The sequence below is a fragment of the Equus przewalskii genome, chromosome 7, assembly GCF_037783145.1.
Source record: "Equus przewalskii isolate Varuska chromosome 7, EquPr2, whole genome shotgun sequence".
Classification (NCBI taxonomy): Eukaryota; Metazoa; Chordata; class Mammalia; order Perissodactyla; family Equidae; genus Equus; species Equus przewalskii.
In genome coordinates this window covers 80,935,720-80,956,655 of record NC_091837.1, presented here as the reverse complement: position 1 = coordinate 80,956,655, position 20,936 = coordinate 80,935,720, and the positions used below count along the sequence as shown (strand labels likewise).

The 20,936-nt window shown below is 37.1% G+C and overlaps 1 protein-coding gene across 1 annotated transcript in view; it reads right to left on the bottom strand.

Moving 5' to 3' along the window:
• PHLPP1 (PH domain and leucine rich repeat protein phosphatase 1) overlaps window positions 1–20,936 on the bottom strand; it is a 219,534-nt gene that overhangs the window by 100,407 nt on the left and 98,191 nt on the right. The window contains 2 exon segments of the mRNA XM_070627811.1: window positions 4,291–4,416; window positions 11,239–11,435. Coding sequence (XP_070483912.1) covers window positions 4,291–4,416; window positions 11,239–11,435 — 323 coding nt within the window.

Here is a 20,936-nt window from a genome sequence, read left to right as displayed (position 1 = left end):
TACAACTCATTTTCTCTTTAATTCACTAACAACTCCTAAAAGATTTTGAAATGTGTATCCGATTTTTAAGATTAGAGAAAGGGAAGACAATGTATCTAAAATCTGCATTTACTAAAATGTTTTGCCTTCTGTCCCCTACCTCTGACTTTTCAAGAAGAAATCTTTCTCTCCAGTTTCTGCCATCCTTAATTACTTTACCCCAAAAGCCTGCTGTGGTTGTTAAGAGCAGCAAAAGATCCCTTGCTCAGACAGACTAAGGATATGTGTGTCTTTATCTGTCTAAAATGAAAATAAAAACAGATAATACTTATAAGAGATGAGCGAATCAGTGGCGATGGAAGGAATGGCGGTCATAAAATTATTTTATTTGTTTATGTATTTATTTAGTCATTCATTCACACCAACACACTCACACCCTCTTACTTACTATGTGCTAGTATAAGTCCAATCATTACATGTATATTTCACACAAGCCCTAAGAGGTAGGTAATATTATTATTCCCTTTAACGAATGAAAAAGCTTAAAATTTAGAAACTTGGATCAGTCACATGGCCACTGAATGGTAGAATCCATGTCTGCTTTACTTTGAAATTCAAACTCTTTACCCCCACACCATTCGGCTTCTCCAAAGACTTAGAGCCTTTCTGAAGGAAAAAGAGGTTCGGGTTCTAATTGGAATTCATTCTAATCAATACCAGTTAACTACTTGTTAATACTAGCAATCCAAGGTAATTAACTCAAAGTCCCTCCTCCCTCCTGGAAGCACTCACCCACACTCTTACGTGTCAAATGTAAGCAGCAGGCGTGTTTTATATGTACATGTATGTGAACTATCTTCTGAATATAGCTACATTACATTTAGCACATACAGATCAAATGCTTTCTAACGGCAATACAATAATCAGCGGAATGGGAAACTCACACCAACATTCCTCTCCCCAATCCTGTTACCATCATGTCCTGTGTCACAATTCTCCCCTCATCCCCTACCTCCCGCTCTTGAGAGGTCTGATGTCTGACATCTGTTCATGGTTTGGATAATCAAAGTGAGTCTCGTTATAGATACACCATCCTATTAGACCATGGAGATGGCATATTAGCCAATCAGCAACAGGAAAGAGTACTAACCAAGCTAACATTCGACATTTCCAATCACCAGCAACAAGTTAGAAATTAACATTTTCCACAGCCTATTTAAGAGAGATTTCATAATCTGCCTCTGGTACTTCACGTCTCTGCTGTCTCTCCAGGAACAGAAGCTCTTTGAAGTCAAGAACTGTATTTTGCCATAGTTATAAAGGTGCAAACATATAGAGTCTAATTAGTGCTATGGTTTCTGACTGAGGCTACAATTCACTCAGTAATTCAAAGTGAGAACCAAGAAACCATTCTTTATTTTTTCCGTTCCTCAGGCTTTATGTAGTTTATCAGTAATCCTGTCACTCAATCTCCAAACATGCCCCAAAACACATCTGTCTACTTCTCTCCACTTCTACCCTCACCTCTTGCATAGAAAACACCACAAGAGCCTCTTGCCAGTTAGACTTCCCTGCCGTCCACAATCCGTTCTCTAAACAACAGCAACGTTAGATCATGTAACTTTCTGGAAGAAGACTCTTTAATGGCTTGCCATTATGCCAATAATAACATCCAGATTCTTTACTCTGTTCTATAATATAATACGCCTGCCTTCCCCGACTTCAGGTCCCATGTTCCAGGCTTAGGGTTTCACACCATCTTCTCCCGTTGCCTGGAAAGCTCCTCCCACCAGATCTTCAAATAATCCAATACTTCTTTCATTGAAGTTTTCAGTTTAAACGTCCCCTCTCAGAAAGTTATTCCTCCCCCATTATTCTCTGTCATTATTACCTTGTATCACAGCACCATGATTATTTGATATTTTGTCTTTTTTAAAAAATTTTTTTTTTTAAAGATTGGCACCTGAGCTAACAACTGTTGCCAATCTTCTTTTTCTTTTCCTGCTTTTTTCTCCCCAAATCCCCCCAGTACATAGTTGTATATTTTAGTTGTAGGTCCTTCTAGGTGTGGCATGTGGGACGCCACCTCAACATGGCCTAACGAGTGGTGCCAGGTCTGTGCCCAGGATACGAACCCCTGGGCCACCGCAGCAGAGCATGTGAACTTAACCACTCAGCCACGGGGCCGGCCCCTCTTGTCTTTTTTTTTTAATTTATCATCTGTCTCCCCAGCGTAAGCCCTACCCAGAGAGGGGAGCTGGACCTGTTCTTTGCTGTATCCCAGTGCATAAAACAAATACCTGACATATAGCAGGTGCTTAATAAATGCTTGCTGGTGTTAGAACAGTGACATCAATTGTGTGGATGTTTAATTACAAAACTATTAAACTCAATACCTATTAATTTTTTTTATTATTGTTTCAATAAGAACAATCTGTCATTGATAAGCTTGATAGTTTACATATACTTTTATTTACATCCTTATTCACGTTTGTTTAAGAATTTATACCTCTGACTTGTTCCAAAAAGAATGTAAAGCAGCAGACTATTACACTGTGCATTTGGTGTAAAAGATCAAAACATCTCCATATAGGACATTCCATAAAGTACCTGACCAGTACTCCTCAAACCTGTCAAGGTCATGTAAACCTGTCACAGACCAGAGCAGACAAAGGAGACATGACAACCAAATGCAATGTAGTATCCTGGATTAGATCAGCGAACAGAAAGAAGACATTAATGGAAAAACTAGTGAAATCCAAATAAATTCTGGAGTTTAATTCAGAGTAATATACTAACGTTGGTTTCTTAGTTTGACAAATGTATCATGGTATTATATGGTATTCAGGAAACTGGGTGAGGGACATATGGAAATTCTCTGTACTATCTTTGCAACTTTTCTGTAAATAGAAAATTATTCCAAAATAAAAACGTTATTAAAAAAAATCAACATCTCCATATAAAAAGAAATTTACTGCACTTTGATCATAGTTTGGCATTTTATTCTGAATAAAGCAGAGTGTAGGCCACTGACTTTTTGCTTTGAACACATACAACCACTTATATATAAAAGCACAATATTACTTAATACTTGTCTCCTCACATTTGCAACCATAAGAGTAATGTTAAAACATCTAGGCAGATTTACTTATTACCTCCAATATCACATTAATTCTCCATGCAAATCTGAAGGAGAAGCGTCATCTTGCCCATTTTCTCTAGTAGGGTGCTGCCCTGTACATTTAGAATCTCCATTTGCCTACTAGGTTGACAGCATCTTATAAATCCTGTCAACCTAAACTCTGCCCATTGCTTCTTCTCTAAAAGGAGGAGAAACTAATGTTCCTAACTATATTGCATCCTCAGAGAAGAGTTTTTACCTGACAAATCAAAGGTGGCCGATATTGCAGAAAGACTTTCTAGACTTTATTCCCTAATTTTCTATTAACTGTTTTACAAAGTTATTTGCAATTCATTCACTTGACAAATAATTACATCAGACAGCAGTCTGAATCACAGGGAACTTGCATAACAAATTGGATTACAAATTTAAAAATACGAAAGCAAATTCCATTGTCATGCTTCTGCACCCTGGAGGTTTCATCATTTCACAAACACACCCAAAACCAAGGCACAAAGTACTGCAATCCACCCATTTGCACATAATTCTATAAAAGTAATATAAAAACAACTCCTCACGTGTGCACCTGAAATACCAGCATATTTGTCATGTTATTCTGGTTTCCATTATACACACACAAACACACACACACACGTGCACACAAAGGTATATTGTTTCACAGGTCATGGTGATCTTATTTAATCAAGGGACTATAAAATGGTCAAAATAATTAAGATGAGAAAAGAAATTAAATGATTCAAAAGGAAGAAGCTGAAAAGGTGAAAAAGAGATGGCACAAGATTAGACTGCTTTAAGAAAAAATATTCAGAGGAAGAGGGGAAATTTATAACCATTTCTGGGTATTTTGTGGTTTTGTAGTTGGCCTACCCTGGGCCAGTCCCTGAAATAGTCTCAATCTCATGTTGCATATCTATAACATTGAGTAAGTGATGCCAGCCTACCAACTCAATTCTCTTTTTTTAAATATAAACAAAACCTGGCAAACAAAACACAATTTTTAAAAAGCTACTTTTCAGGAAAAATGAACTTTTAAATAAATAAAAATTGCCAACTACTGGCAGTATCTGAAAATAAGTTTGAATTCATGACTATATTTTGGAACTGGGTAAAGCAGAAAGCAACTCCTGAGGCAGCTAGAAGCTGAACAGAATTCTTGGGTGAGTGCTTACCTTGGAGACTTGTCGAAGCCACCTTAAATACTCCGTGAATGTATCAAAACAAATGTAGTAAGTCTGGCTTTGGGGTCCAGAGGAGCTAAATGCTAAACAGTGCTGGTGCTTTTTCACTTCTTCTACCTATAACAACAAACAAGGAGACACAAAAACAAGTCAGAAAGCAGAACCATTTACACAGTTCACTAACTACACCTTCCATCAGCGAGGCTGCAGAGATTTGCATCCTTCCCTATATATGGTCCTCTTATTACTTAAAATATGTAAGTTCTGGAGGCTGACCAACAATCTGAATTACAAGGAAACCAAAAAAGGGGAGTTTTATCTTCATCAGATTTCCCCACAATAGTGAAATTCTCTTCTTCCTCTTTAAAATGGACACCGACTCCCTTTCCTCTCTTTCTTCATCCTCACAATAGGGTGCCAGGGCTCATACTTTCTCTTGGGAGGATTCCACCTAAGGATTTTTACTTCAGGTGGATTTTTACTTAAGCGACTTTTGTATTACTCTGAATTACAACCTTTATTAAAGAGGTTTTCAAGCATATTAAACAAGTTTTAAAATTTAATGTGAAATTGAGATTAAGCCGAAATAAAACCCTACCATGAGAACTTTCAAGTCCTAATAATGCAGTATTAGAGTCAAATCAAATTTCCACTCCCAGTAAATTCTTCATTTTGGAATAAAAGTCCAAACAATAAACTAACATGATATTAAACAAACTCGTATGTTTAAATTACAAAAATGACCACAAATCAAGTTACAAAGAAACTAAAAAAATTTCAAAGAAGTCTATATCATGCAGACTATATTCTTGGACCAAAATGTAATTAAGTTAGAAGTCAATAATAAAAAAAAAATCAATTCAAAATCAAAGAACACTGAGGCTGGTCCCATGGCATAGTGGTTAAGTTCAGCACACTCCATCTCAGCAGCCCGGGTTTGTGGGTTCAGATCCCAGGCGTGGACCTACACCACTCGTCAGCCATGCTGTGGGGGTGACCCACACACAAAATAGAGGTAGACTAGCACAGATGTTAGTTCAGGGCGAATCTTCCTCACCAAAAAAAAAAAAAAAATCCAAGTACACTTGGAAATTAATAATACACTTCTAAACAATTCACAGGTAAAAAAAAATCATAATCGAAATTTAGAAATTCTTAGAACTAAACCATGAAAAATACTACATATTGAAATTTATGGAAGGCAATGAAAGTGGTACATAGATGGAAGTTTATAATTTTAAATGCTCAAATGAGAAAATGAGGCAGAAAATTAATTTAGTCGGCATGGATCTCAAGAACTTAAGGGAAAAAGTACCAAACCAAAAACTGAATAAACTCAAAGTAGAATAAAAGCGACAATAAAAAGCAGAAATTAATGAAATGAAAAGCAAACATACAACAAAGAACAATGACATTAACAAAGCAAACCACTAGTGCTTTGAAAAAGCTAACAAAATTGAATAGCAATTCATATTGATGAATGACATCAATTGAAGATATAAGTAATATTAACAACAAAAAGGAAGACATGACTACAGATTAAGCAGATTAAAAGGAGGATACTACAAATAATTTTGTGGTAAATTTTTAGAAAAGTATTCTACCAACACTAAATCAAGAAAAAAACAAAGTCTAAATAGTCCTAAAACCATTTAAGAAATTGAATGAATATTTTAAAAAATTCTCAAGAAAATATCAGGCCTATGTTGTTTTACAGGTAAGTTTTACAAAAGTTCTAAGAAATGGATCATTTCAAACTTGTGTAAACTCATGCACCAAACAAAAAATAAACAAAAACGCCCCAATCTATTCTATAAGGCTGGTCTAATCAAAAACAGATCACAGGAATAAAAGAAAGGAAAATTTGGGGCCGGCCCAGTGGCACAGCAGTTAAGTGCGCACGTTCCACTTCTTGGTGGCCTGGGGTTCACTGGATTGGATCCCGGGTGCGGACATGGCACTGCTTGGCAAGCCATGCTGTGGTAGGCGTCCCACATATAAAGTAGAGGAAGATGGGCATGAATGTTAGCTCAGGGCCAGTCTTCCTCAGCAAAAAGAGAATTGGCAGTAGTTAGCTCAGAGCTAATCTTCCTCAAAAAAAAAAAAAAAAAGAAAAAGAAAGGAAAATTACAGGCCAATCTCAGTCATGAACACTTATCTTGAATAAAATGTTGCATCAGAAGGCAATAATACAGAAAAAAATATATCAAGGACAAGTTGGATTCACCTCATGAAAAGAAAGATGGTGTAACATCTTTGGAACTATAAAATTAATCACATTAACAGATTACAAAGAAAACCATAAGATCATACCCAGAGTTGCAGAAAAAGCATATTATCAATGAACCACCCATTCATCCTTCATGATAAAAACTCTTAACTAACCAAAAACACAAATAACTCACTTAAGCTGACAGAGGGTATTTATCAAACATCTAAAGAAAACTTCAGTGTTAATGATGAAATATCACTCTCTTCAAGACCACTGATAAGACAAGTATCTACTGTTCCTATTCAATACTGTACTGGAGTCCTGGCCATTACAATAAGACAAAGATTTGTATTAAGGAAGAAAGAAAATTGTCATTATTTGAATATGACATGATTAGCTACATAGTAAACTCCAAAGAATCTACAGACATTATATTAGAATAAAATTTAGCAAAATGGCTGCATATAAGATCAATACTCAAAAATCAACTACATATCTATACACTAAAGAGAAAGCATAAATTTTTTAAGATGCCATTTAATCTAATCTATATTGACAGAGATCAGGCCAGTGGTTTCTTGGGGCTAGGGAGAAGTGAGAGGAAAAGGTGAGAGGGAAGGCATACAAAAGAGCACAAGGAAACTTTTGGGGGTGATATGATCACTATCTTGATCGTGGTGATGGTTTAATGGGTGTATATAGCTATTGTACTCACGGGGTGATATAGTTATCAAATTATCAAAATGTGCACTTTATTGCACGTCAATTATATCTCAATAAAGTTTGGTGAAGATGTAGAGAAAGAGGAACACTTCTACACTGATGTGAGTGTAAAATGGTACAACCACTTTAGAAAACAATTTGACATTATCTTGTAAAAGTAAATGTGCATATACCCAACAGCCCACTAACTGCACTCCTAAGTGTGCATCCAAGAGCAACATTTCTCAAGGAGGTCATTGTAGGAATTTGGATTGAATGGTTCTTCATTGCGCATTGTGCAGGACTGTCTAATACTTTGGATGACATTTTACTCTCTGAGTCCCTGGCCCTGTAAATGCTAATAGTGTACGCTTGCAACAAAGACATTGGTATTAACCAATCACTATCTACTTCTCCACATTTCTTAGACCTCTTGCAATGAAGGTGAAGTCATGTGACTAGTTCTGGCCAATGATCCATGAGCAGAAGTGGCACGCTCACTTCTGCATTCAAATATACAAAAGCCAGTTAATGAACCTCCAGTTACCTCTTCTCCTGCTTAAGCAACAAAGGAAGGCCACATGTTCCAAATGTTATAAAAGAGCAGAGCCTCCATCAGGCTGGGCCCCCTGTAAAACTATGTGAAAAAAGAAAACTCCACTGACCCACAGTGGGGACACAGTATGAGTGAGAAACAGTTGTTATAAGTCACTGAGATCTGCAGGGTTTTGTTACTACAGCATAACCTAGCTTACGTGAACTGATAGTTGACTGTTCAATCATACAACAGTCAAAACATACACATTATACCAAATAGTCCCTTCGGGCATAGTAACTCTACTTGAGAACTACTGCCCTAGAAAGCTACTTGCATACCAACATAAGACATTCAGCAGCATTATTCATAACAACAAAAAACTAGAATCAGCTCAAATGTCCATCAACAGGAAAACTACTTAAGAAATCATGGGAATTTAGAACATTTACAGAGTGAAACATTATACAGAAATCAAAACCACATAACAAGCAACACAGAATGTTATTATGAAACACAAGACTGAATGAAAAAATTTAATCACAGAAGACCATACACAGTATGATACCAGTTTTATTCAGATCAAAAAGAAGCAAAACAGAGTTACATGATAAAACTTATCTCCAAAAAGTAAGAAAGTGATGAATACATATTCCAGGACAGTAGATACCTCTGGGGTTGAGAGAGGCAATGGGACAGATGTAAAGAGAACACAGGCAGAAACCCTGCTACAGTTCCTAAGTTGAGGAGTAGGTTAACAGCTATTCAAGTTATCATGCATCATAATTTAACAAATATCAAATAAAGCAAATTATCTAAAAATCTGTTAACTTTTTTTTTTCCCTGAGGAAGACTAGCCCTGAACTAACATCTGTTGCCAATCTTCCTCTTTTTTTTTGCTTGACTAAGATTAGCCCTAAGCCAACAACTGTGTCAATCTTCCTCCACTTCATATGTGGCTTGCTGCCACAGCATGGCTAATGAGTGGTACAGGTCTGTGTCTGGGATCTGAACTCATGAACCCAGGTCACTGAAGCAGAGCAAGCCAAAATTAACCACTACATCACGGGGCTGGCCCCCTAAAAATCTGTGTTAATTTCTCAAGGATGATTTAAATATAACAATGATTATACAAGGAATAAAAACTTATCATTTAAACAAATTTTTTTCAACAATTACATTTTTAAGAGAGTTTTATTTAACTTCACATTTGGAAATCTACATTTGAAAATGTAAACTCATACTCAAGTGGTGTGTCAAATTTGATTATCACAGCAATTATGGCTAGGTTATGACCAATCTATCTCACATTTCAGTTCTAGCTCTTCTTTACATAAATTTTTAAAAAACTAAAACCTTCCATTTACTCTGTTTTTCTTTTAACAACAGAACAGAATGAAAAAGGGAACAGACAAACATTAATGAAAACTCAAAGCGCAAGGAGTGAATTATTTTGTCCTAACTCGGTCAACAGGTTTTAAAAGACCCAATTTTTCAACAAACTCTATTTTTAAAGGCATAATGCAAAACAGATTTTACAAGGTTTGTCTGTGAGAAAAGGAAGTTAATAACTTTCAATTCACTCAATGGTAGAAATCCATCCAATAACAGGCCTGGGAAACAGGACAAGCCCCTCGCTCTGAATGAAAATGCTAATTATAACTGGATCTTCTGACCTTATCTGAACATACCATTGCTTTCCTGCTTTGGCTTCTCTGAGCACAATACTCTTTCTGCCCATGTCCTTCATATGTCAAGAGATTTTTCACCCGTCAAGTTCTACCATGATTGTTACCTCCTTCATTACAAAATTCCCTGATTCCCCCCACAAAACGTAATCTCTCCTTCCACTGATCTCCCACACTACTTTTTTGCACCTCTCTTAGAGCAGATATTGTTGTTCATCCTTCATCTCTAGATAGTAAATTATAAGCTACTCAAAGGCAGGGATGGTGACTTACCCATCTTGGATTTCTGGGATGCCAAGCAAAGTGGCTTCCCCACAGAGGACATTTAATAAATAGTTATATTAAATATACCTATGCAAATGTCTAACAATAGAGAAAAGAAAGAAACAGATTGTTGACCTAACAGGGCATCAAACATTAAATACGCATTTTTAATGATGACCTATGGGAGTAATAATGCTGACTAATTTTTCAGCAATCTGACCAAAGGACAAAATCTTCAGTAATAAAATATCACTAACTCTTCAACGTTCAGACAAAAGTTAAGAAGCAATGAGTTTGAAATGGATGACTGAAATAGATCTAAATATACCTTGCAGCCTGGCTAAAATCTATTTTTAAAAATGATCAAGTATTAGTCTTCTTAGGACCAAAATGTATAATAGTAGAAGGAAAAACCTGACATGGGCTATGTACTCATTAGGAAAGACTAATTTAAACTTATGAATGAAGAATGAACTTGCTACATAGCAGGTGAACAACAAAACAACTTCTTATTGCACACATCTGGTCTCACCTTCGTCATTTCTAATCCTTGAAACCAGCAGATCAAACATCTGCCACTTTAAAAAGTTCACTTTAACAAAAGTTGGTTCTTTATTTTTCCTCTCTATATTCTCCACATCCTACCTTCTTTCCCATGCCCACACAGGGGGAAAAAATGGTAAAGAAAATATTTGTTTAATATGCCCCTGATTTCCAAAAACTCATTTCTTCATCTAAATATGCCTTCCTGCTTATTAACAGATTACCATATCATATAAAAATGAGGAAATACTGACATATAATTATGGTAATTATACCCTACCAATGCTTGGAGTTTATAAATAAATCTGGCCCAAAAAAAAGAATGTAATATTTTCTCAAGCAAGCTGGCTCTTTCTATTTTATAAATGATAAGAATAAAACAGTTAACACTCCCAAGGAAAGGCAGCCAGTAATATCAGAAAGATCTATCAGCTGTATCACAGGTCTTCCCTGAAATAAGTAACATTTCAGGTTTAAAAATTATGACTAGCTATAGAGATAAACTAAAAATGCTAACCCCACTGTTCACTAAACACAAACAAAGAGGTATGGCAAAGTGGGATCAAAGATTCACGCCAGAAAGTCTAACCTTTGATAAGCAGGCTTGAATGACCCTAATGTCGTGGACTTAAGGGTCATTACACTAAACTACAAAATACATGCTCAAGATATCAAAAGACATCTACTCATAAAGAATATTTTATCATCTACAGCCTAAAATATTACACTGAAATTCTAGCTGTTCTATTTTCAGTTCTGTAGGTAAGATTCATGTACTAAGGAAGCAAAGATCACCAGGTTCTTATGTGAGCCAATGGCATTGTCATTTTCCACAACTTCACCAACCAGCAATGCCCACTGGAGGAAGACAACTGGAACTGAATAAGACCTTAGATAAATCGAAAACCACCTACCCTTTATTACAGAAATGGCTCAAGATAAGCTCCTCAATGACACTGGGAAACCTGATGGTATTTTGTTTGTTTTAAACTTACTTTTCCACCAATTAGCGGCAGAACATGCATCTTTCCGGTCAAGCTGTCTTTCACAGATGATACTATTAGGCAGGTCCCACACAGGATGACTTGGCGTCTGGTCCATCGGTTCACTGGCAACTGCATTTTGCCTTTACGGACATTATACATTCCTGAGAGCTGAATCCGTTCAGAGTTACTGGTGCTGTGAGGTTTTCCTGAAACAAACACACGCAAATATTTTAGTCTGTAAGAAATGAGGTTTTTTTCTATTCGTTGGTATAATGGACAGATTACTTGGTCAACAGAGATTACTTATAAGGAAACAATCTAATTTATAACTGAGGGAATCTGAAGCCTGCAGTAATACAATTATGGTAAGAACGACCACATCTACTCCACATATACAATTTAATATTAGGTGAAGAATATTAGGTTTTAATATTACACTTTCCCTCTAAACCCCAGGAAAAGACCGTTTTAACTCCTCCATTGTAACCCGTTTTATTTTCTTCTATATTCTTCACAATTTAATTTTACATTTAAAAGAGAGATGACTTCAAGATTTTTATGAATGGCTGGAGTTAATTTAAGTACTGTAATTGAAGACAGAAGAAAATAACATTCAAGATGATGCATTTAATGAAACTAATCAGTTTTAATGGAATTAACTGCTGATATTCTTCCTCCTACAGATAGTCAATATATATTTACTTTTAAGGAGACAATCAAAAAATGAATGACTTTCCTAATAAGAAAATATTACCCAATAACCATAGGCTAAGTCCTCAAAGATAAACTTAACATTCATCTATGAAGCATGGTGTGCTGTGGTGCTTGTGACTCGTGGAGGGAACAGAGACACAGAGAGACGCACTGAGACTCAGAGACAAAGAGAGAGTTCAGAAGGATCTGAAGAGTCTTCTTTCCTAGATGAAAATGAATTTGGCAGAATGACATTCAGACAAGTCCTATCAACTGAATGGGAGAACTACTGTGATTTACATGATGGAGTTGTATAAACAAGGAATAAAATATCTCCCAGTCGTAGACACTGAATGTATAATATCAGAGGGTACTGAAGCCCATGCTCAGAAATAAATGAATGAGGGAGACGCGTCCTTGAATAGGGCCCAAGCCAGAAGTGTAACATTTATTTGCCTAGATGCCAAGGGCTAGCAAAAAAAAACAGATTCAAGACAAATTATGTTCTTGTGAATATTAAAAATTAATATAAATATCAAGTAGTTTGGATATATGTCTCATACCTACTGGAGAACGAGACAGGAAGAGCAACACCAAAAACAGACCTCAAGAAGATCCAAAGAGTGTTTGAATCCTCCTAATACATACCTTTGGGCAGAAATGTTAGTAACTAACAAAACCAGCAGGTTTGAATTTCACTTCCTTCTTCTCCTAGTATATTAGAATGTTTTATAAAATATTGCACACTAACTACATCATTTTGCTGGGCTGGGCCAGAATGAAGTGGAACCGTGGTTTAGCTATTCGCACTTGGCACCCAGCAAACAGCCACACAGACAGTGCTCCACTGAGTTGTCTGTCCACAAAATGCTAACGCTCCCACAAAGGGGTAGGATGCGCAGGAGACTTCAAAATACATGTGATTTGCAAAGGCTGCCAGTGATGGGTCAGATCGCAGTGATTCAATTGTCCCATTATGTACAAGTTCATTTACACTCACAGAGAAAGACGCCTAGGCTCCCAGTCTAAGAGTTCCTGTCTACATGACAGACTCTTCCTATAGAGAAGAAACGAGACAGAAGACTCAGAGGAAAAATAAAAGGTAACTGCAAGGCTAAAAACAATAGACAACAGCAATTAGGTTTCTAAAATCCAATTTCCATGACTGTAATAAATTAACATTCTCTAACAAGAGATCTGATCCAAATACATATGTAAACACACATGCACACACGCATGAGTGCGCACACACACACACACACACAGGCTAATGAATGTAAAGAATAAGGCATCTTATTTAGCCACATCAGAGAGTGGCTTCAAGGACACTTGTTAACCTGTCACATTAATGTAGATCAGTGAGTAATTAGAGACTGAAGAAAAAGACCACAGAGGTACATAAGGAACAGCCCTTCAAATTGTCCAACTCCACAAAAATCCTAGAGAAAGCCCCAGAGCAAATCATGATAGAGTGGATTAAGGCTGGAAGGGATACATAAAAGTATGAAGACATCAGAGACAGGCTTTTTATTCCCTAGTTAGAAAAATTCCCAAGGGGCCTTAATAGTGCTAGAGCCTAATGGAAAGCCCTGAACATCCCAATCTGAATCAAATCCCTCTTGTCTTGTTCTGAGTGAATTTCAATGTCCTTGTTGTCCGCTTCCTCCCTGGGTGTTCCAGATCAGACACACCCTCAGTACTCGGCTGTGTACCAACTGGGCTCTGGAGAAAATGGAGATGAATGAGCAACATAAACCTGGGCAATCACCCAGGCACAGCCTCCTTGTGTCAGACTTTCTTATTTTACGGCAGAAGGAATTGTTTTAGTTCTCCCTGCCAAGTCTCAAACTTCTCAATTCAGAGGAATTCCAATTGTCCTATGCTCTAATGAATATTGACAAGACCAAAGTAACAAACGCTGGCCAGTTTGAAGTTGGATCAGTTGTTATAACTTTTACTTTAGAAATGTTACTTTAATGCCCTACAGGTTTAAGGCATTTCTTACATGATACAGGAGGCAAAGATAGCAAGAGTAAGTAAGTATTTCAAACCGAGATAGAGACCTGACTACAACAGAGGATGATCTAAAACATAAACTTTCTCTTACTCACTTGGCACATGGCAATTTGATAAGATGTGACATACATCCATTAAACCACCAGTGGAAAATGAGCACACTGATCACTGCCAATATCATCCTTGTCCCCATTGTGATCTCTCCCTCTCTCTCTCACCCGCAGCCAGTGCCTCCCATGCTCAAGCAACTGTTAATCTGCTTTTTATCACTTTTTGTCCATATTGTTTACTGTGCCAACAGTTCATTTTTTTTTATTGCTAAGTATTCCATTGTATGAATATGCCACAGTTTAACCATTCATCTGCTGATGGACATTTGGATTGTTTCCAATTTTTGCCTATTTTAACTGAGAACACTGGTGTACTGTTAAGTTCTTGTGTGGACATATGCTTTTATTTCTCTTGTGTAAACACGCAGGACTGGTATGGCTGGGTTGTACCATTCTACATCCCCATCACCAGCACAAGAGAGTTTCAGTTGTTCTACCTCCTGGTCAATACTTTCAGCTGTTCTAGTACACATGCAGTGGTATCTTGTTATAGATTTAATTTGCCTTCCATTAATTACTAATGATGCTGATCATGTTTCAGAGCTTATTTGCAATCCACACACCTTCTTTGCTGAGGTAACTAATTCAAGCCTTTTGTCCAATTTTACTTGGATTGAGTTCTTCATATATTCTGAACACAAGTCCTTTGTCAGATATATGACTTGAAATTATTTTTCCTAGGTCTGGCTTGCTTTTTCATTTTCTTGACAGTACTTTAGGAAAGCAAAAGTTTCAATTTTAATAAAGTCCGATTATTTGATTTATCTTTTATAATTAGCACTTTTTGTGTTGTATTTAAGAATTCTGAAAAACTCAAGATCACTAAGATTTTCCCCTATGGTTTCTTCTAGAAGCTTTATAGTTTTAATTCTTACATTTAGGTCTATGATTAATTTCAAGTTGACTGCTGTACATAGCAAGAAATAAGCAGAGGTTCAGGGTTTTTTTGTTGTTTTCAACAAATGACTATCTAGATTATTCTAGGACCATTTGTTGAAAAGATTACCCATTCCTATTTAAGTGCTCTGGCACCTGTATCAAAACAAAACTAGTGACCATAGTTGAGTGAGTCAATTTCTTGATTATTCCTGTTCCACTCATCTACTTGTCTATCTTCAACCAGTATCACATTTCTTGATTTGCTGAATCTTTATAATTAGTCTTGAAATCAGGTAGCATGATTCCTTCTCTGTAAAGAACGACAGTTCTACTTCTTCCCTTGAAACCTGGGTGCCTTTTATTTCTTTTTCTTGCCTTGACACACTAGCTAGAACCTTAGATACAATATTGAACAGCAGTAGTGAAAACAAACATCCTTTCCTTTTTCCCAATCTTCAGTTTTTTTTACCAGTAAAAACACTATTAACTGTATGTTTTTCATAGATGCCTTTTATCAAGCTGAGTAAGTTCCCTTCTATTCCTAACTTGCTAAGTTGTTTTCTTTTTTAATCAGAAAGGGATGTTGGAATTATTCAAATACTGCTTCTACCATCTATGGAGAGGAACATGATAAATTCAATCACTTCTTAAATGTTGAATTAGTCTTGCATTTCCAGGATAAACTGCACTTGGTCATGACATATTATTTTCACATACTGTTGGATTCAATTTGCTAAAACTTGGTCAATAATTATTCCATTTATGTTCATGAGGGATTTCAGATTATACTTCTCTTTTTTCATAATTATACTTGTCTTTTTCCGGCTTTGGTGTCAGGGTAATGCTGGCCTCAGAGACTAAGTTGAAAAGTATTCTTTCCTCTTTACTTTTCTGGAAGAGTTTGGCTGGAATTAGTATTATTTCTTCCTTAAACCTTTGGTAGAATTCACCAGTGAAGCCATCCAGACTTGGAGGCTTGTTTTTTCTGGTGTGTGTGTGTGCCTGTGTGTGCCTGTGTGTGCCTGTGTGTGTGTGAGAGAGAGAGAGAGAGAAGGTTTTTAACTTAGCAATTTAATAACACAATAATTTCAATTTCTTGTTAGGGCTATTCCAGTATCTATTTCTTCTTGAGTAAGCTTTGGTGGTTTGACTTTCAGAAAGTTTGTCCACTTCATTTAAGTTGTCATATAGTTGGCATAAAGTTCACAATATTCCCTTATTATCTTTTTAATAGAATCTGTAGTGATGTTACTTCTCTCATTCCTGATATTGGTAACTTGATTCTCTCGTCTTTTCTTGATCAGTCTGGTTAGAGGATTACCCATGTTATTAAGCTTCTCAAAGAACCAGTTTTTGGTTTCACTCTGTATTGTTTTTCTGGGGTTTTTTTTGTTTTCTTTTCTTGAGGAAGATTAGCCCTGAGCTAACATCTGCTGCCAATCCTCCTCTTTTTGCTGAGGAAGACTGGTCCTGAGCTAACATCCATGCCCATCTTCCTCTACTTTATAGTGGGACGCCTACCACAGCATGGCTTGCCAAGTCGTGCAGTGTCGGCACCTGGGATCCGAACCGGTGAACCCCAGGCCACTGAAGCGGAACGTGAGCACTTAACCACTGCACCACCAGACCAACCCCTGTTTTTCTGTTTATGGTGTCTTTTCTTCTTTTTATCATTATTGGTTCTTTTACTAATTTTGGGATTAATTTACATTTCTTTTTTGTAGTTTCTTAAAGTAGAAACTGATTTCAGGTGGCTGATTTGAGGCTTTTTTCCTAATATAGGCATTTAAGTGTTATATGAATTTCCTTCTAAGCACTGCTTTAGCTGTATTCCATGAATTCTGGGATACTGTGGTTTTAGGTTCACTAATCTTTTCTTTTGTAGTATTTAATCTACTGTTAATTCCACCTAGTGTACTTTTCATCTCCAGAAGTTCAATTTGGGTATATGTGTTTGTGTGTGTATGTATATACACACATGGCACACACACATATCATATGTATATATCTTCCATGTCTTTCCTTAACATGTGATGCTTTCTTTTACCTTCATGAATACATGGAACATAATTAAAATAGCTGCTTAAATGTCCTTGTCAACTAATTCCATCATCTGTACCATTTCCATGTCAGTTTCGTTTCATTGAGTTTTCTCCTCATTATGGGTCATATTTGACTGCTTGTTTCACATCTGGCAATTTCTGTTTGAATGCCAGTCATGAATTTTATCTTGTTGAGTGCTGAATATTTTTGTATTTCTGTAAACATTATGGAGTGTTGTTCTAAGACACAGTTAAGTTAGCTGGAAAAAAGTTTGGTTCTGACGAGGCTTGCTTTCTAAGATTTGTCATATAAGACCAGAGCAGTCTTAAGTCTAGAGCTAACAGTAATATTAGCAAGCAATACCCTGCTGAGTACTCTGATACCCTGTAAATAACAAGATTTTCCACTCTGGCTGGTAGGAACATGAACTATTCTTAGCCCTGTGTGAGCTTCAAGCTTGTTCGCTCTGCTCCTTTTCAGTGGTTTTTCCCCCCAGCCTTGGAGAGATTCCTCACATGCCCACACTGATCAGTACACAGCTGAAGGCTCAAGGACGCCTTGTACATCTCCAGGACTCCGTCTCTCTTAGAAGCTCTTTTCTCTCCAGCACTCTGCTTTGTAAACTCAAGCTGCTTAGCCTCAATGGACTCCCAGCTCTGTCTCTTGAACAGGGTGAATACCAGGCTCTGTCTGGGTTCCTCCTGTCTGCAAGTGAGGCCTGGACCTCTCTCCCATTGGTACGTTGGTACATTTGTAGGGTTCTTCTAATTTGTTTCCTCTCTCTCAAAGGGGGCATCTGTTTTAGGGTTTTGTGTCCTGTGCTGCCTGATGCCCAATGTCTGAAAGCTGTTTCACGTATTTCATCTGATTTTTAGTTGTTTTGGGTGAAAGAGTAAAGGTGGTTCCTGTTACTTCATCTTGGCTGGAACAAAGTGCCATATTTCTTAATTTAACTCTTTCTAATACCTATTGTTCACTTTTATAGATTATAAAAGTATGTTTAACATAATTAAAGATTTTCTTCAAAGGTGCTGATTATCAATACATTTATTACTATATTCAGAGAAGCCCTGTGAGACCAGTGGACTGGAAGAGTTATCTGCCCTTGTCAAAAAATGGCTCCAAACTTCAGTATTTACATAGTTCTTCTCCTCCAATTATTGACTGTAATGAATATATAAGCAACTTCTAATTTGCTGCCTTACTTACATTCAATCCTAAAAAGCTAGCTCTCTACCCTTTTCCATAGTAAAGGAGTGAACTTTGTGCTAAGTCTTTTGCTCTACTCAGAGGTCCTTCTAGACATCCATATTTGTAAGTATTTATCTAAATAGTTCAGGCATGTGCATAATTCACTTTTTTGGTTAAGATGGGTGTCACTATACTACCTTTTGAAACCAAAGGTAAATAAAACAATAATGCATAGTTCATTAATCTCTCTTCCCTGCCACAAATATTAGAATTCCAACCTTAACAGACAAAAACCAAGATAACTGGACAGAACTACTCTGGTGGAAAAACTCTTGACTGAGAATTCTAAAATAGCCTTCTTTACTGACTCAAGTGGGAGTAGGGCATATTATTATAACAACTGCTTTAGACACAGTGTCTCTTAAAGTGTGGTACCAGGACCAGTAGTACTAGAAACACCTGGAAACTTACTAGAAATGCAAATTCTCAGGCCCCACCCCAGAACTACTGAAGAGGCATCTCCAGGGGTGCAGCCCAGCGATCTGTGTTTTAACAAGCCCTATATAACTGTCTGATTCAAAGAACAGCAAGATCATTTTAATGATTAGACAAACCCCTCCATCTTTTAAAAATAAGAGTGGGATTTTGCTTGTTTCTTTCCTTTTTTTTTCTCTTCTTCTTTCTTCTGAAATTAAGGCTTCCTTTTTTTTGTTCCTCCTCAAAGCCCCAGTACATAGTTGTATATCATAGTTGTAAGTCTTTCTATGTGAGATGCCACCACAGCATGGTTTGATGAGCGGTGTGTTGGTCCACAGTCAGGATCTGAACCAGCAAACCCCCTGGCTGCCGAAGCAGAGCGGTCAAACTTAATCGCTACACCACCAGGTCGGCCCCTTCTTTCTTTCATTCTATAGGTGAAAGTCTACACTTACATGTCATTCCACAAGATGACAGGATTTTAACTTTGAGGGGGAAAAAGAACATAATAAAACATCACTAATTTGGACTTCACTAACTTAGAATTTTGACCAGGAGCTTTTGAAATTAAGTCTACTTACGTCTCTTCAGCAGGGAATTTTACTAAATAAATTAATAAACATGATTAGAAGTGTTTATTAATTTAAGGGAAACTACAACCTGTTCTGCTACAATATGTGTTTCGTTAATACTAATTACCTCATATATGATTGTAAAGAGGGGAATGATGTCAGTATAATAAGCATATTATGTTGGTTTTGAAAGGTTTACTCCAGGCAAAGAGAGCCAGAAAAGCAGAGAAAAAAGCCCACAGTAAATGCACTGTCGCAATGTCTGCAAGCCAGCATTTCCACTCTTCTGTTATTGTGCATTTTCATACATATTCCCTAAAGCAGATCAACTTCCAGACACACCAAGCTGCCTGCCTAGGCTGTCCAGGTTATCTCCTGAGGTGCCCAATGTAATTTTGGTTGGTATTTCGGTTACAAAGATGCATGGACTTACAGTCCTGCCATTCCCCAACTCTATTTTCTCACAGACCCTTTTATTTTTAATTTACAATTTTGGAGAACATGAGAATTTTCAGGAACATATATATAAATAGCAGAAGCACCTGTTTGAACTTAGAAGACCACTAAAACATAGAAATAAGCACAAATTTGGTTGTTGCCAATTACACCTCGTTGCTAAATATATCCTAGTATCTATCACCGTGGTAGCTTAAAAATGTCTGCAAATTCTTTTAAACTCTTCCCTTCAAAATGCAGAGCCTAATTCCACTCCCCGTGCATGTGGAGTATACTTGGACTTAGTTACTTGCTTTTAGCAAGTAGAACGTGGCCGACTTGATGGCTGCCTGGGACTTCTGAAACGGAGTGGCAAAAGGCATATAGTTTCCTTTCTGCTCTCTGTAGGATCACTCCCTCTGGGGGAGCCAGCTGTCAAGTCCTGAGGACATTCTGCGAACCCAATGAAAAGACCAACAAGGTGGGGAACTGAAACTTCCTGCCAACAGCCAGCAAGGAACTGAGGCCTCTTTTCAGCAGACATGTGAGCAAGCCATATTGGAAAGTAGATCCTCCAGTCCCTGTCAAGACCAAAGAACTGTGCCCCCAGCCAGAACTACCCAGCTAAGCCACTCTTGAATTCCTGACTCAGAGAAACTAGGAGATTATAAACGTGTGGTGTTTTCAGTCACTAAGTTTTGGGGCAATAACTAATACCACTTTACTATGTTGGTTTCACTTAGTTCTATTTATCTCAACATAGTAAAATGTTAATAACTTACATTTCCCTGAAGTAATCTACAAAAGTATTTACAGGACTTTGTCTAAACTAGTGAAGGTCTACCATCACCTGAAATAGTCAAAAGCAAGACTAGAACAGCACATTAAGCAAACACAAATTCCAAAACTTTAGAAAATGAAAGTATTCGTGATGATACGGCACCAAAAACTAAGAAAGTTTGAACACTACATAAAAGTTAATGGAAGAATTTATCATGTCCCTGGAGCTGAAAATAGTCAGAAGTGAGCGAAAATTCTCAACTCTTACCTTACCTCCTCTACCTTTAGAGCTTAGACTGATAAAACTCTACAGCATGTTTCTTATTGCATATAAATCCTTAAATCCTTCTTGACTACCTCCAGTGACAGAAAGACTGAGTTAAATTACTTGCCCAGGGTCATTTCAAGAGCTAGCAGGAGGATTTAAATGACCCCAAAACAAGGTCTAGAGACCTGAGCACTGAACCGGCACCTGGGAATTCTGTCTCAGAGCTGAAAGGCTAAACAAGCT